The sequence below is a fragment of the Cryptomeria japonica genome, chromosome 10 (genome assembly GCF_030272615.1).
Source record: "Cryptomeria japonica chromosome 10, Sugi_1.0, whole genome shotgun sequence".
NCBI lineage: Eukaryota > Viridiplantae > Streptophyta > Pinopsida > Cupressales > Cupressaceae > Cryptomeria > Cryptomeria japonica.
The window spans coordinates 450,889,103-450,905,247 of NC_081414.1; the positions used below are offsets into that span (position 1 = coordinate 450,889,103).

General features: G+C 39.4%; 1 protein-coding gene across 1 annotated transcript in view; it reads right to left on the reverse strand.

Annotated features, from left to right (window-relative positions):
• The window catches only part of LOC131859025 (photosystem II CP43 reaction center protein-like), a 141,720-nt gene extending 125,827 nt beyond the window's left edge, over positions 1 to 15,893 (reverse strand). Inside the window, 1 exon segment of the mRNA XM_059212536.1 lies at positions 15,884 to 15,893. Within this exon segment, the coding sequence (XP_059068519.1) occupies positions 15,884 to 15,893 (10 nt within the window).
• Positions 15,894 to 16,145: the final 252 nt, after the last annotated feature.

The following is a 16,145-nucleotide window of genomic DNA, read 5'->3' on the forward strand; positions in this document are numbered from 1 at the left end:
CTCAAGCTGGTAGCATCAAAACACGATTTTGAGAAACATGGCGTTCTTAGAACCTCATTTCGGAGGTTGTGCCTCAAAAGCCTCATTTTTGGAGGATAAAAATTAGTGTTTGGGGCACAAAAAGGTTTCAAGACACAAGTCGCAATTCCAGAGTCAGTAACATTAAAACGCAATTTTGATGGACATCGTGCTCTTAGAATCTCATTCGGAGATTGTGCTTTGAAAGCCCTGATTTGGTAAAATTAAAATCAATATTTTGTGGCACAATGAGGTTTCAAGAATCAATTCCCTATTCCGAAACTTGTAGCGTCAAAATTCCATTTTGATGCACATGATTCTCTAAGAAGCTCATTTCGGAGCTTGTGGCTCGAAAGACCCAGTTTTCGAGCATCAAAATCAATGTCTAGAGGCACAACAAGGTTTCAAGATGCAAGTCCCGATTGTAGAGTCAATATCATCAAAATCTGATTTTGGCACACATTGTGCTCTTAGAAGCTTATTTCGAAGCTTGTACCTTGAAAGCCATAGTTTCAGAGCATCAAAAATAGTGTTTTGAGGCACAACAAGGTTTCAAGATGCAAGCCCCGATTCTAGAGCCAGGAGCATCAAAATTCAATTTTGATGCACATTGTGCTCTTAGAACCCTGTTTTAGAAATTGTGCCTGAAAAGCCCCAGTTTTGGAGCATCAAAATCGATGTTTGGAGGCACAACAAGGTTTCAAGATGGAAGTCTTGATTCTTGAGCCAGTAAAGTCAAAATATAACAAGGTAGAGTCAAGACACAAATCCCAATTCCAGAGTCGGTAGCGTCAAAACGCAATTTTGATGTACATCGTGCTCTTAGAACCTCATTTCAGAGCTTGTGCCTTGAAAGCCCTGATTTTGGAACGTCAAAATCAATGTTTTGAGGTAGAACAAGGTTTGAAGATGCAAGTCCCGATTCTAGAGTCAATAGCATCAAAAATTGATTTTGGAGCACATCGAGCTCTTAGAACCTCATTTCGAAGCTTGCGCCTCGAAAGCCCCTATTTCAGAGCATCAAAATCAGTGTTTTGAGACACAACAAGGTTTCAAGATGCAAGCCGCGATTATAGAGCCACTAGCATCAAAATTTAATTTTGATGCACATTGTGCTCTTAGAACCCTGTTTTAGAAATTGTGACTCAAAAGCCCCAGTTTTGGAGCATCAAAATCGATGTTTGGAGGTAAAAGAAGGTTTCAAGATGCAAGTGCTGATTCTAGAGCCAGTAGAGTCAAAATTTGATTCTGAGGCACATCGTGCTCTTAGATCCTTGTTTTGGAGGTTATGCCTCGAAATCTTCGGTTTCAAAGCATCGAAATATGTGTTTGCAAACACAACAATCATTCAAGATGAAAGTCCCTATTCTAGAGCCTGTAGTGTAAAAATGTGATTTTGATGCACATCATGTTCTTAGAACCTCATTTCGGAGTGTGTGGCTCAAAATCTCTAGATTCAAAACATCAAAATCAATGTTTAAAGGCACAACAAGGTTTAAAGATGCAAGTCCCGATTCTAGAGTCAATAGCGTCAAATTTTGATTTTGGCGCATATCGTGCTCTTAGAACCTCATTTCAAAGCTTGTGCATCAAAAGCCTCAGTTTCAGAGCATCAAAATCAATGTTTTGAGACATGGTTTCAAAATGCAAGCCCCAATTCTAGAGACAGTAGCATCAAAATTCAATTTTGATGCACATTGTGCTCTTAGAACCCGGTTTTAGAAATTGTGCCTCAAAAGCCCTAGTTTTGGAGCATCAAAATCAATGTTTGGAGGCACAACAAGGTTTCAAGATGCAAGCCCCAATTCTAGAGTGAGTAGCATCAAAATTCAATTTTGATGCACATTGTGCTCTTAGAACCCTGTTTTAGATATTGTGCATCAAAAGCCCCAGTTTTGTAGCATCAAAATTGATGTTTGGAGGAACAACAAGGTTTCAAGGTGCAAGTCCTAATTCTGGAGCCGGTAGTGTCAGAATTTGATTTTGACGCACATCGTGCTCTTAGAACCTTGTTTTGGAGCTTATGCCTCAAAATCTTCGGTTTGGAAGCATCAAAATTGATGTTTTGAGGCACAACAAGCTTTCAAGACGCAAGTCCCTATTGCGGAGCCTGTAGTATCAAAATGTGATTTTGATGCACATCATGCTCTTGGAACCTCATTTCAGAGCGTATGGCCTGAAAGCTCCAGTTTCAAAACATCAAAATCAATGTTTAAAGGCACAACAAGGTTTCAAGACAAGTCCCGATTCTCAAGCTGATAGCGTCAAAACATGATTTTGATAAACATGGTGTTTTTAGAACCTCATTTTAGAGGTTGTGCCTTAAAAACCTCATTTTTGGAGCATGAAAATTAGTGTTTGGAGGCACAACAAGGTTTCAAGACAAGTCCCAATTCCAGAGTCAGTACCGTCAAAACACAATTTTGATGTACATCGTGCTCTTAGAACCTCATTTCGGAGCTTGTGCCTTGAAAGCCCTAATTTTGGAACATCAAAACCAATGTTTTTGAGGCACAACAAGGTTTCAAGAAGGAAGTCCCTATTCCGGAGCCTATAGCGTCACAATTCCATTTTTACGCACATCATTCTCTTAAAAGCTCATTTCAGAGCTTGTGCCTCGAAAGCCCCAGTTTTGGAGCATAAAAATCAATGTTTGTAGGCAAAACAAGGTTTCAAGATGCAAGTCCCGATTCTATAGTCAATAGTGTCAAAATCTAATTTTGGCGCACATCATGCTCTTAGAACCTTATTTCGAAGCTTGTGCCTCGAAAGCCCCGGTTTCAGAGCATCAAAATCAGTGTTTTGAGGCACAACAAGGTTTCAAGATGCTAACCCCAATTATAGAGCGAGTACCATCAAAATTCAATTTTGATGCACATTGTGCTCTTAGAACCCTGTTTTAGAAATTGTCCCTCAAAAGCCTCATTTTTGGAGCATAAAAGCTAGTATTTGGAGGCACAACAAGGTTTCAAGACACAAGTCCCAATTCCAGAGTCGGTAGCATCAAAATGCAATTTTGATATACATCATGCTCTTAGAACATATTTTCGGAGCTTGTGCCTTGAAAGCCCTAGTTTTGGAACATCAAAATCAATGTTTTGAGACACAACAAGGTTTCAAGAAGCAAGTCCCTATTCCGGAGCCTGTAGCATCAAAATTTGATTTTCACACACATCATTCTCTTAGAAGGTCCTTTCGGAGCTTGTGCCTCGAAAGACCCAGTTTTGGAGCATCAAAATCATTGTGCGGAGGCACAACAAGGTTTCAAGATGCAAGTCCCGATTCTAGAGTCAATAGCATGAAAATCTGATTTTGGCACACATCATGCTCTAAGAACCTCATTTTGAAGGCTGTGCCTCGAAAGCCCCAGCTAAGGAGCATCAAAATCAGTGTTTTGAGATACAACAAGGTTTCAAGTTGCAAGCCCCATCTCTAGAACTAGTAGCATAAAATTTCAATTTTGATGCACATTGTGCTCTTAGAACCCTATTTTGGAAGTTGTGCCTCAAAAGCCTCAGTTTTGGAGCATCAAAATCGATGTTTGGAGGCACAACAAGGTTTCAAGATGGAAGACCTGATTTTGGAGATGGTAGCGTCAAAATTTCATTTTGAGTAGCATAAAAATTCAATTTTGATGCACTTTTTGCTCTTAGAGCCCTGTTTTAGAAATTGTGTGTCAAAAGGCCCAATTTTGGAGCAAAAAAATCAATGTTTGGAGGCACAACAAGGGTTGAAGATGCAAGTTCTGATTCTGGACCCGGTAGCATCAAAATTTGATTTTGACACACATTATGCTCTTAGAAACTTGTTTTGGAGCTTATGCCTCAAAATCTTCGGTTTCGAAGCATCAAAATTGGTGTTTGGAGGCATAACAAGCTTTCAAGATGCAAGTGCCTATTCCAAAGATTGTAGTGTCAAAACGTGATTTTGATGCACATCGTGCTCTTAGAACCTCATTTCGGAGCATGTAGTTTGAAAGCTACAGCTTCAAAACATCAAAATCAATGTTTAAAGGCACAACAATGTTTCAAGACACAACTCCCTATTCTCAAAATGATAGCGTCAAAACACAATTTTGACAAACATGGTGTTCTTAGAACCTCATTTCGGAGGTTGTGCTTCAAAAGCCTCATTTTTGGAGCATAAAAGCTAGTATTTGGAGGCACAACAAGGTTTCAAGACACAAGTCCCAATTCCAGAGTCGGTAGCATTAAAATGCAATTTTGATATACATCATGCTCTTAGAACATATTTTTGGAGCTTGTGCCTTGAAAGCCCTAGTTTTGGAACATCAAAATCAATGTTTTGAGACACAACAAGGTTTCAAGAAGCAAGTCCCTATTCCGGAGCCTGTAGCGTCAAAATTTGATTTTCACACACATCATTCTCTTAGAAGGTCATTTCGGAGCTTGTGCCTCGAAAGACCCAGTTTTGGAGCATCAAAATCATTGTGGGGAGGCACAACAAGGTTTCAAGATGCAAGTCCCGATTCTAGAGTCAATAGCATGAAAATCTGATTTTGGCGCACATCGTGCTCTGAGAACCTCATTTCGAAGGCTGTGCCTCGAAAGCCCTGATTGCGGAGCATCAAAATCAGTGTTTTGAGGCACAACAAGGTTTCAAGTTGCAAGCCCCATCTCTAGAACTAGTAGCATAAAAATTCAATTTTGATGCACATTGTGTTCTTAGAACCCTATTTTGGAAGTTGTGCCTCAAAAGCCCCAGTTTTGGAGCATCAAAATTGATGTTTGGAGGCACAACAAGGTTTCAAGATGGAAGTCCTGATTTTGGAGACGGTAGCGTCAAAATTTCATTTTGATGCACATCCTGCTCTTAGAACCTTGTTTTGGAGCTTATGGTTCAATATCTTCGGTTTCCAAGCATCAAATTTGGTGTTTGGAGGCACAACAAGCTTTCAAGATGCAAGTCCTTATTTTGGAGCTTGTAGTGTCAAAACATGATTTTGATGCACATCGTGCTCTTAAAACCTCATTTCAGAGCATGTGACTCGAAAGCTCCAATTTCAAAACATCAAAATCAACGTTTAAAGGCACAACAAGGTTTCAAGCCACAAGTCCCGATTCTCAAGCCGCGTCAAAACACGATTTTGACAAACATGGTGTTCTTAGAACCTCATTTCGGAGGTTGTTCCTCAAAAGCCTCATTTTTGGAGCATAAAAATTAGTGTTTGGAGGCACAACAAGGTTTCAAAACACAAGTCCCAATTCCAGAGTCGGTAGCGTCAAAAGGTAATTTTGATGTATATCGTGCTCTTAGAACCTTGTTTTGGAGCTTATGGTTCAATATCTTCGGTTTCCAAGCATCAAATTTGGTGTTTGGAGGCACAACAAGCTTTCAAGATGCAAGTCCTTATTTTGGAGCTTGTAGTGTCAAAACATGATTTTGATGCACATCGTGCTCTTAAAACCTCATTTCAGAGCATGTGACTCGAAAGCTCCAATTTCAAAACATCAAAATCAACGTTTAAAGGCACAACAAGGTTTCAAGCCACAAGTCCCGATTCTCAAGCCGCGTCAAAACACGATTTTGACAAACATGGTGTTCTTAGAACCTCATTTCGGAGGTTGTTCCTCAAAAGCCTCATTTTTGGAGCATAAAAATTAGTGTTTGGAGGCACAACAAGGTTTCAAAACACAAGTCCCAATTCCAGAGTCGGTAGCGTCAAAAGGTAATTTTGATGTATATCGTGCTCTTAGAACCTCTTTTCCGAGCTTGTGCCTTGAGAGCCCTGATTTTGGAACATAAAAATCATTTTTTTGAGGCACAACAAGGTTTGAATAAGCAAGTCCCTATTCCAGAGCTTGTAGTGTCAAAATTCGATTTTGACGCACCTCATTCTCTTAGAAGCTCATTTCGGAGCTTGTGCCTCAAAAGAACCAATTTTGGAGCATCAAAATCAATGTTTGGAGGCACAACAAGGTTTCAAGATGCAAGCCCCAATTCTAGAGCGAGTAGCATCAAAATTGAATTTTGATGCACATTGTGCTCTTAGAACCTTGTTTTAGAAATTGTGCCTGAAAAGCCCCCAATTTTGGAGCATCAAAATCGATGTTTGGAGGCACAACAAGGTTTCAAAATGCAATTCCTAATTCTGGAGCCGGTAGCATCAGAATTTGATTATGACACATATCGTGCTCTTAGAACCTTGTTTTGGAGCTTATGCCTCAAAATCTTTAGTTTTGAATCATCAAAATTGGTGTTTGGAGGCATAATAAGCTTTCAAAATGCAAGTCCCTATTCCGGAGCCTTTAGTGTCAAAATGTGATTTTGATGCACATCATGCTCTTAGAACCTAGTTTTGGAGCATAAGGCTCGAAAGCTCTAGTTTCAAAACATCAAAATCAATGTTTAAAGCCACAACAAGGTTTCGAGATACAAGTCCTGATTCTCCAGTTGATAGTGTCAAAACACAATTTTGACAAACATAATGTTCTTAGAATCCCATTACAGGGGTTGTGCCTCAAAAGCCTCGTTTTTGGAGCATAAAAATTAGTGTTTGCAGGCACAAAAAGGTTTCAAGACACAAGTCCCGATTCCAGTGTCAGTAGCGTCAAAACATAATTTTGGGGTACATCTTGCTCTTAGAACTTCATTTTGGAGCTTGTGCCTTGAAAGCCTTGATTTTGGAACATCAAAATTAATTTTTGGAAGCAAAACAAGGTTTGAAGATGCAAGTCCCGATTCTAGAGTCAATAGCGTCAAAAACTGATTTTGGTGCATAGCGTGCTCTTAGAACCACATTTCAAAGATTGTGCCTCGAAAGCCCCAGTTTTGGAGCATCAAAATCACTGTTTTGAGACACAACAAGGTTTCAAGATGCAAGCTTGGATTCTAGAGCCACTAGCATCAAAATTTAATTTTGATGCACATTGTGCTTTTAGAACCCTGTTTTCAAAATTGTGCCTCAAAAGCCCCAGTTTTGGAGCATCAAAATTGATGTTTGGAGGCACAACAAGGTTTCAAGATGCAAGTCCTGATTCTGGAGATGGTAGAGTCAGAATTTGATTCTGATGCACATCTTGCTCTTAGAACCTTGTTTTGGAGCTTATACCTCAAAAATTTTGGTTTCGAAGCATTAAAATTGGTGTTTGGAGGCACAACAAGCTTTCAAGATGCAAGTCCCTATTCTAGAGCCTGGAGTGTCAAAACATGATTTTGATGCACATTGTGCTCTTAGAAAATCATTTTGGAGGGTGTGGCTTGAAAGGTCCAATTTCAAAACATCAAAATCAATGTTTAAATGCACAACAAGGTTACAAGACACAAGTCTGGATTCTCAAGCTGATAGCGTCAAAATAGGATTTTGACAAACATGGTGTTCTTAGAACATCATTTCATAGGTTGTGCCCCAAAAGCCTCATTTTTGGAGCATAAAAATTTGCGTTTGGAGGCACAACAATGTTTCAAGACACAAGTCCCAATTCCAGAGTCGGTAGCATCAAAACACAATGTTGATGTACATCATGCTCTTGGAACCTCGTTTCGGAGCTTGTGCCTTGAAATCCCTGATTGCTTGTGCCTTGAAAGCCCTGATTTTGGAACATCAAAATCAATGTTTTCAGGCACAACAAGGTTTCAAGAAGCAAGTCCCTATTCTTAAGCTGATAGCATCAAAACACGATTTTGACAAACATTGGTGTTCATAGAACCTCATTTCGGAGGTTGTGCCTCAAAAGCCTTATTTTTGGAACATAAAAATTAGTTTTTGGAGGCACAACAAGGTTTTAAGACACAAGTCCCAATTTAAGAGTCGGTAGCGTCAAAATGCAATTCTGATATACATCGTGCTCTTAGAACCTCATTTCGGAGCTTGTGCCTTGAAATCCCTAATTTTGGAACATCAAAATCAATGTTTTGAGGCACAACAAGGTTTCAAGAAGCAAGTCCCTATTCGAGAGCCTGTAGTGTCAATTCCATTTTGACACACATCATTCTCTTAGAAGCTCATTTTGGAGCTTGTGCCTGAAAAAGACCCAGTTTTGGAGCATCAAAATCAATGTTTGGAGGTACAACAAGGTGTCAAGATGAAAGTCCCGATTCTAGAGTCAATAGCATCAAAATCTGATTTTGGCACACATCGTGCTCTTAGAAACTCATTTTGAAGCTTGTGCCTCGCATTTTCGGAGCATCAAAATCAGTGTTTTGAGGCACAACAATATTTCAAGATCCAAGCTCCGATTCTAGAGCCAGTAGCATCAAAATTCAATTTTGATACACATTGTGCTCTTAGAACCCTATTTTAGAAATTATGCTTCAAAAGTCCCAGTTTTGGAGCATCAAATTCGATGTTTGGACGCACAACAAGGTTTCAAGATGCAAGTCTCCAATCTAGAGTCAATATCATCAAAATCTAATTTTGGCGCACATCATGCTCTTAGAACCTCATTTCGAAGCTGATGCCTTGAAAGCGCTGGTTTCAGAGCATCAAAATCAATGTTTTGAGGCACAACAAGGATTCAAGATGCAAGCCTTGATTCTAGAGCCAATAGCATCAAAATTCAATTTTGATACATATTGTGCTCTTAGAACCCTATTTTAGAAATTGTGCCTCAAAAGCCCCAGTTTTGGAGCATCAAAATCAGTGTTTGGAGGCACAACAAGGTTTCAAGATGCTAGTCCTGATTCTTGAGCCGGTAGAGTCAAAATTTGATTTTGACACACATCGTGCTCTTAGAACCTTGTTTTGGAGCTTATGCCTCAAAATCGTCAGTTTCGAAGCATCAAAATTTGTGTTTGTAGGCACAAGAAGCTTTCAAGATGCAAGTCCCTATTCTGGAGCCTATAGTGTCAAAACGTGATTTTGATGCACGTTGTGCTCTTAGAACCTCATTTCAGAGCATGTGGCTCGAAAGCTCCAGTTTCATAACATCAAAATCAAAGTTTAAAGGCACAACAAGGTTTCAAGACACAAGTCCCGATTCTCAAGCTGATAGCGTCAAAACACATTTTTTTACAAACATCGTGTTCTTAGAACCTCATTTCGGAGCTTGTGCCTGAAAAGCCTCATTTCTGGAGCATAAAAATTAGTTTTTGGAGGCACAACAAGGTTTCAAGAAGTAAATCCCTATTCCAGAAACATTACTGTCAAAATTCCATTTTGAGGTACATCATTCTTTTAGAAGCTCATTTCGAAGCTTGTGCCTCGAAAGACCCGGTTTTGGAGCATCAAAATCAATGTTTGGAGGCACAACAAGGTTTCAAGATGCAAGCCTCGATTCTAAAGCCACTAGCATCAAAATTCAATTTTGATGAACATTGTGCTCTTACAACCCTATTTTAGAAATTGTACCTCAAAAGCCCTAGGTTTGGAGCATCAAAATAGATGATTAGAGGCACAACAAGGTTTCAAGATGCAAGTCCTGATTTTGGTGTCAGTAGCATTAAAATTTGATTTTGATGCACATCGTGCTCTTAGAACCTTGTTTTGGAGCTTATGCCTCAAAATCTTCGATTTCGAAGCATCAAAATTGGTGTTTGGAGGCACAACAAGCCTTCAAGATACAAGTCCCTATTATGGAGCCTGTATTATCAAAATGTGATTTTGATGCACATCGTGCTCTTAGAACCTTGTTTTGGATCGTGTGGCTTGAAAGCTCCAGTTTCAAAATATAAAAATCAATCTTTAAAGGCAAAACAAGGTTTCAAGACACAACTCCCAATTCTCAAGCTGATAGCATCAAAACACAATTTTCACACACATGGTGTTCTTAGAACCTCATTTTAGATATTGTGTCTCAAAAGCCTCATTTTTGGAGCATAAAAATTAGTGTTTGGAGGTGCAACAAGGTTTCAAGACACATGTCCCAATTCCAGAGTCGGTAGCGTCAAAACGCAATTTTGATGTAAATCATGCTCTTAGAACCTCATTTTCAAGCTTGTGCCTTGAAAGCCCTGATTTGGGAACATCAAAATCAATGTTTTGAGGCACAACAAGGTTTCAAGAAGCAAGTCCATATCCTGGAGCCTGTAGCGTCAAAATTTCATTTTGACGCACATCATTCTCTTAGAAGCTCATTTCAAAGCTTGTGCCTCGAAAGACCCAGTTTTGGAGCATCAAAATCAATGTTTGGAGGCACAACATGGTTTCAAGATGCATGTCCCGATTCTAGAGTCAATAGCGTCAAAATCTAATTTTGGTGCACATCGTGCTCTTGGAACCTCATTTCAAAGCTTGTGCCTCGAAAGCCCTGGTTTTGGAACATCAAAATTAGTGTTTTGAGGCACAAGAAGGTTTCAAGATGCAAGCCCCGATTCTAGAGCCAGTAGTATCAAAATTCATTTTTGAAGCACATTGTGCTCTTAGAACCTCATTTCGGAGGTCGTACCTCAAAAGTTAGAACCTCATTTTGAAGGTCGTACCTCAAAAGCCTCATTTTTGGAGGATAAAAATTAGTCTTTGGAGGCACAACAAGGTTTCAAGATATGAGTCCCAATTCCAGAGTCGGTAGCGTCAAAACACAATTTTCATGTACATCATGCTCTTAGAACTTCATTTTGGAGCTTGTGTCTTGAAAGCCCCGATTTTGAAACATGAAAATCAATGATTGGAGACAAAATAATGTTTCAAGAAGCAAGTCCCTATTCGGGAGACTATAGCATCAAAATTCCATTTTGACGCACATCATTCTCTTAGAAGCTCATTTCGGAGCTTGTGCCTTGAAAGACCCAGGTTTTGAGCATCAAAATCAAAGTTTTGAGGCCCAACAAGGTTTCAAGATGCATGTCCCGATTCTAAAGTCAATAGCGTCAAAATCTGATTTTGTTACACATCGTGCCTTTAGAACCTCATTTCGAAGGTTGTGCCTCGAAAGCGCCAGTTTCGTATCATCAAAATCAATGTTTTGAGGCACAACAAGTTTTCAAGTGCAAGCCTCGATTGTAGATCCAGTAGCATCAAAATTCAATTTTGATGCACATTGTGCTCTTAGAACCCTGTTTTAGACATTGTGCTTCAAAAGCCCTAGTTTTGGAGCATCAAAATCGATGTTTGGGGGCACAACAAGGTTTCAAGATGCAAGTCCCGATTCTGGAGCCGGTAGCATCAAAATTTGATTTTGACACACATCGTGCTCTTAGAACCTTTCTTTTGGAGCTTATGCCTCAAAATCTTCAATTTCGAAGTATCGAAATTGGTGTTTGGAGGAACAACAAGCTTTCAAGACACATGTCCCTATTACATAGCGTGTAGTGTCAAAACATGATTTTGATGCACATCGTGCTTTTAGAACCTCATTTCAGAGCATGTGGCTCGAAAGCTCCAGTTTCAAAACATCAAAATCAATGTTTAAATGCACGACAAGGTTTCAAGACACAAGTTGCAATTCTCAAGCTGATAGCGTCAATACACGATTTTGACAAACATGGTGTTCTTAGAACCTCATTTCGGAGATCGTGCCTCAAAAGCCTCATTTTGGAGGCACAACAAAGTTTCAACACATGAATCCCAATTCCAGAGTCAATAGTGTCAAAACGCAATTTTGATGTACACCGTGCTCTTAGAACCTCATTTCGGAGCTTGTGCCTTGAAAGCCCTAATTTGGGAACATCAAAATCAATGTTTTGAGGCACAACAAGGTTTCAAGAAGCAAGTCCCTTTTTCGAAGCCTGTAGCATCAAAATTCCATTTTGACGCACATGATTCTCTTGGAAGATCATTTCGAAGCTTGTGCCTCAAAAGACCCAGTTTTGGAGAATCAAAATCAATGTTTGGAGGCACAACAAGGTTTCAAAATGCAAGTCCCGATTCTAGAGTCAATAGCGTCAAATTCTGATTTTGGCGCACATCGTTCTCTTAGAACCTCATTTCTAAGCTTGTGCCTCCAAAGCCCCAGTTTTGGAGCATCAAAATCAGTGTTTTGAGGCACAACAAGGTTTCAAGATGCAAGCCCCGATTCTAGAGCAAGTAGCATCAAAATTCTAGAGCCGGTAGCGTCAGAATTTGATTTTGATGCACATTGTTCTCTTAGAACCTTGTTTTGGACCTTATGCCCCAAAATCTTTGGTTTCGAATGATCAAAATTGGTGTTTGGAGGCACAACAAGCTTTCAAGAAGCAAGTACCTATTTCGGAGCCTGTAGTGTCAAAACGTGATTTTGATAAACATCATGCTCTTAGAACCTCATTTTAGAGCGTGTGGCTCGAAAGCTCCAGTTTCAAATCATCAAAATCAATTTTTGGAGGCACAACAAGGTTTCAAGATGCAAGTCCTAATTGTAGAGTCAATAGTGTCAAAATCTGATTTTGGAGTCAGTAGCATCAAAATTTGATTTTGACGCACATAATGCTCTTAGAACCTTGGTTTGGAGCTTATTCCTCAAAATCTTTGGTTTCAAAGCATCAAAAGTGGTGGTTGGAGGCACAACAAGCTTTCAAGACTCGAGTCCCAATTGCAGAGTCTGTAGCGTCAAAATGCAATTTTGATGTACATCGTGCTCTTAGAACCTCATTTTGGAGCTTGTGCCTTGAAAGCCCTGATTTTGCAACATGAAAATCAATGTTTTGAGGCACAACAAGGTTTCAAGAAGCAAGTCCCTATTTCGGAGCCTGTAGCATCAAAATTCCATTTTGACACACATCATTCTCTTAGAAGCTCATTTCGGAGGTTGTGCCTTGAAAGACCAAATTTTGGAACATCAAAATCAATGTTTGGAGGCACAACAAGGTTTCAAGATGCAAGTCTCGATTCTAGAGTCAATAGTGTCAAAATCTGATTTTGGCGCACATCATACTCTTAGAACCTCATTTTGAAGCTTGTGCCTTGAAAGCCCCTGGTTCGTAGCATCAAAATAAGTGTTTTGAGGCACAACCAGGTGTTGAACAATAAATTTAAAATTTTAAAATTTTCCTGAAGGTGTGAAAAGTTGGTGCAGAATTAGGAGATTGTTTATATTTTCCCCTTAGGAGGGTCATATGAAAAATATCTATGAAACTTAAAATGTTTTCATCGATAATAAAAGATCATCGGCCAACATATTACATAGAACACCTCAAGAAAAGTCTCACCGAAAGGAAAGTTTCATCAAAATGAAACATAAAATGTAGAGCACTAAGATGACTTCGGAGAAATATCTCTTTCGGTAGATGAAAGAAATGACTCATCAGTGCTCCAGTTTCATCGAAAAGCAGAAAATGAACAAAAGGTGATGTTGAAGAAGTTAAGCTACCGATGAAACCTAAAAATGTCCATCGAAAGACAAACCCCATCGATAGCAATAGGGTTTCATCGATAAAGGAAAGGCATCGAAGAAGAAGAGGACTTCGGCAGGACTATCAGATACTTTATCAAAATAGAAGTCTCATCGATAGGGAAAATATATCGATGAGAAAGGGACTTTGGCGGGCCAGCATAAAGTTTCATCGAAGCATAAGATTCATCAAAAACAATTTCGATGAAAGTCATGACAAATTCATGGACAAAGATCTCATCAAAGAAAGGATGGTATCAAGGAAACTAAAATATGATTTTTGACAAGAGCCATTTACCGATGAAATAATATCGAAGAAACCAAATATATTCTTATCGATAGTGTTTTTCGATGAAAATGATACATCGAGGAAGCACTTGAGTCATTAGCCGAAGTTGTGGTTGTATCGATGAAAATCTGATATCGAGCAGGGCCTGGAATAACTCAACGACATATATTTTTCACCGAAAGGAAGGATTTCCTAACAAGCAAATAGTATATCGATGAAAAGCAATTTTCCTGATACAAGGCTTTCATCGATCTCGAAAGAACATAAAGTAAGTTGTGTCGAGGAAGAATAACTTTTGATTGGAGATTAAAAAGTGCCATCGAAGACAAAGGTTTCGACGAAAAGCTAATTCACAGTCACTTCAGCTGAACATTGGTTCCCGTGAAGGAATTAAAAGCTTAAATTGAAGGTGTCACATCTCAATTAAGTTCAAACACTTGAGTGACCGTTGCAAGCACAGAGACATTAACTATTGTGTCTGATACAATTTTCTCACAAAATTGCAGCTAAATTGATCGAATTTTCATGAGAACCAGATAATTGCCAAGATTCAGAAAGTTGCAGGAAGCTGGCTGTGGCTCGAAAGGAACAATCCAAGCTGACAGAAGAGGTTTAACAATTCTCCAAGTAAGTGTGATATCCTGTATTGATTGAAGTTATGGAACCTTCATCTTCTTCTAAAAAGAGTAGGAAAGGAAAAGAATTAGACCCTGAAGAAAAACCTAAACGACAGAAGAAAGAGGGTAGAGCTTTAGTTCAGGATTTGTTGGACCAATGTCCAAATTCCAGTGTAAGGTCCAAGAAAATAAAAAATGAGGAGGAAGGATTAGAAGACAGATTTGAACATCTGGGAGACATATGGACTGAGATCAAAGGACATGAGTTGTTTTTATTTGGTTACAAGAGAAGGGAAGCTCCTGAGCCCATAAGTAACCCGTGGAAGAGGAATTTAGGGAAACTGGTGGTGCCAAATGTATTTGTAGATGTTGAATTAATGAAAGCCCTAGTAGATTCCTATAATCCAGAAACCAAGACCATAAATGATTACCAAGGAAATCCTATGGTGGCAATGAATAAACAGACAATTGATATGATGTTTGATCTAGACTGGGATGTAGAGGAGAAGATTGACATGCAGAAATTGTCACAAGAGTTTTTCAATTTAGAGGACATCTATAGGAAATGGAGATTACCCATTCACTGGCCAAAGGTTGGAGGATCCATTGTTCCTTTTAGTACAGTTGACAAGGTACCCTTTGATGTCAACCAATTCCATCCTTACTTCAAGTATACGTACTATGCCGCATCCCAAGTTTTAGGCTTAGAGGCTCATCCTCTCATGGATATTGGGGTTATGGTTCTATGTGTTGACTTGCAATCAAAAGACCCTAGGCCGTTTGATTATGCCACTTATGTTGCAGAAGCCTTAAATCATGGGTTGGAAAAGTTAAAAGGAGACCTTGTAAATATTCATTTCTCCTTGTATTCTTTGTTGTTGCACGCTATTCTTTATTGTGGACAAGAGTCCAATTTCTGGTCAGATGATTTTAGCATCAGAGCTTATGATAAAAGTGGTTTGAAGAAACCAGTCCAATTGTGGGTCTCCGCATGGGACCAAAGATTTACAAACAACCAATACTGGCACTTCCAGGAATACTTTGTAAAACCACTCAGTGCAGCCCTCGGACAACATAGAGACTATACTTTGTCCCCTGAGATCAAAAGATTCCTCAGACAGAAAGATTTCTCTCCAGAGTCTCAGATTGATCATAACTGGGGTGATTGGTACTGTCACCCTAATCATACAGAAATTAGAGTATTTGGGTATGAAGGGAAGCCATACATGCTCCCAATTACAGTGCCAAATAGGGTGGCTAGTCTGGAGATTGTAAGACAATTGTCTGTTGTCAGTGCCAAACATCTCACAGATTTTGGTAAACAATCTATTGTGCCAGGGCTACTAGTATTTTCTAATTTCATTGTTAAAAATTCCAAAAGTTATCATTTACTCTAGAGTAAGTTAGATTATTATGGCATGACTCTAGGTAGTCCTAGAGAGAACTTTGATCCTGAGGGATATGTGAAAGCTGCAAGAACATCTAAGAAACTAAGGGCTGGAATACATGTGGCTCAAATGCCAGATGATTTAATCAAGAATCTTGAAAGGGAGGAAGCCAAGGCCTTGAGAGAAAGATTTGAGATGACTTGGGAAGATTTCAAGTGGAAGAGAGTGAGGGGGAAAGTAGATGGAAATCTACTTGGAGATCTCCAAGATCCCTTGGAGGTAGCTAAAAAATTGCTTCAGCATGAGGCAGAAATTATGCATAGAGTGCCCCCACAGTTTCTCCATTTTATCAAAACTGGGAGAGACAGTGAGCCATTGGCTCACATGTCACCAAAATCAACTGCTAGTAGCATCCCTGCTGACTCCCCTAGGGAAGACTATCCCCCTGGCTTTGAGGTAGAAGTGGATATGGAAACTGGTGAATTCAATATCAGGGAAGTGGTTGATATCAGAATGACAGAGCATGAAGATTTTGTTGCAGAAGAAGGGTTCACATCCTCAAAGGAATTCCTTTCATTCTTATACCAGTACAAAGGGGCTCATGTGAGAAGAATTATGGCTGGGAAAC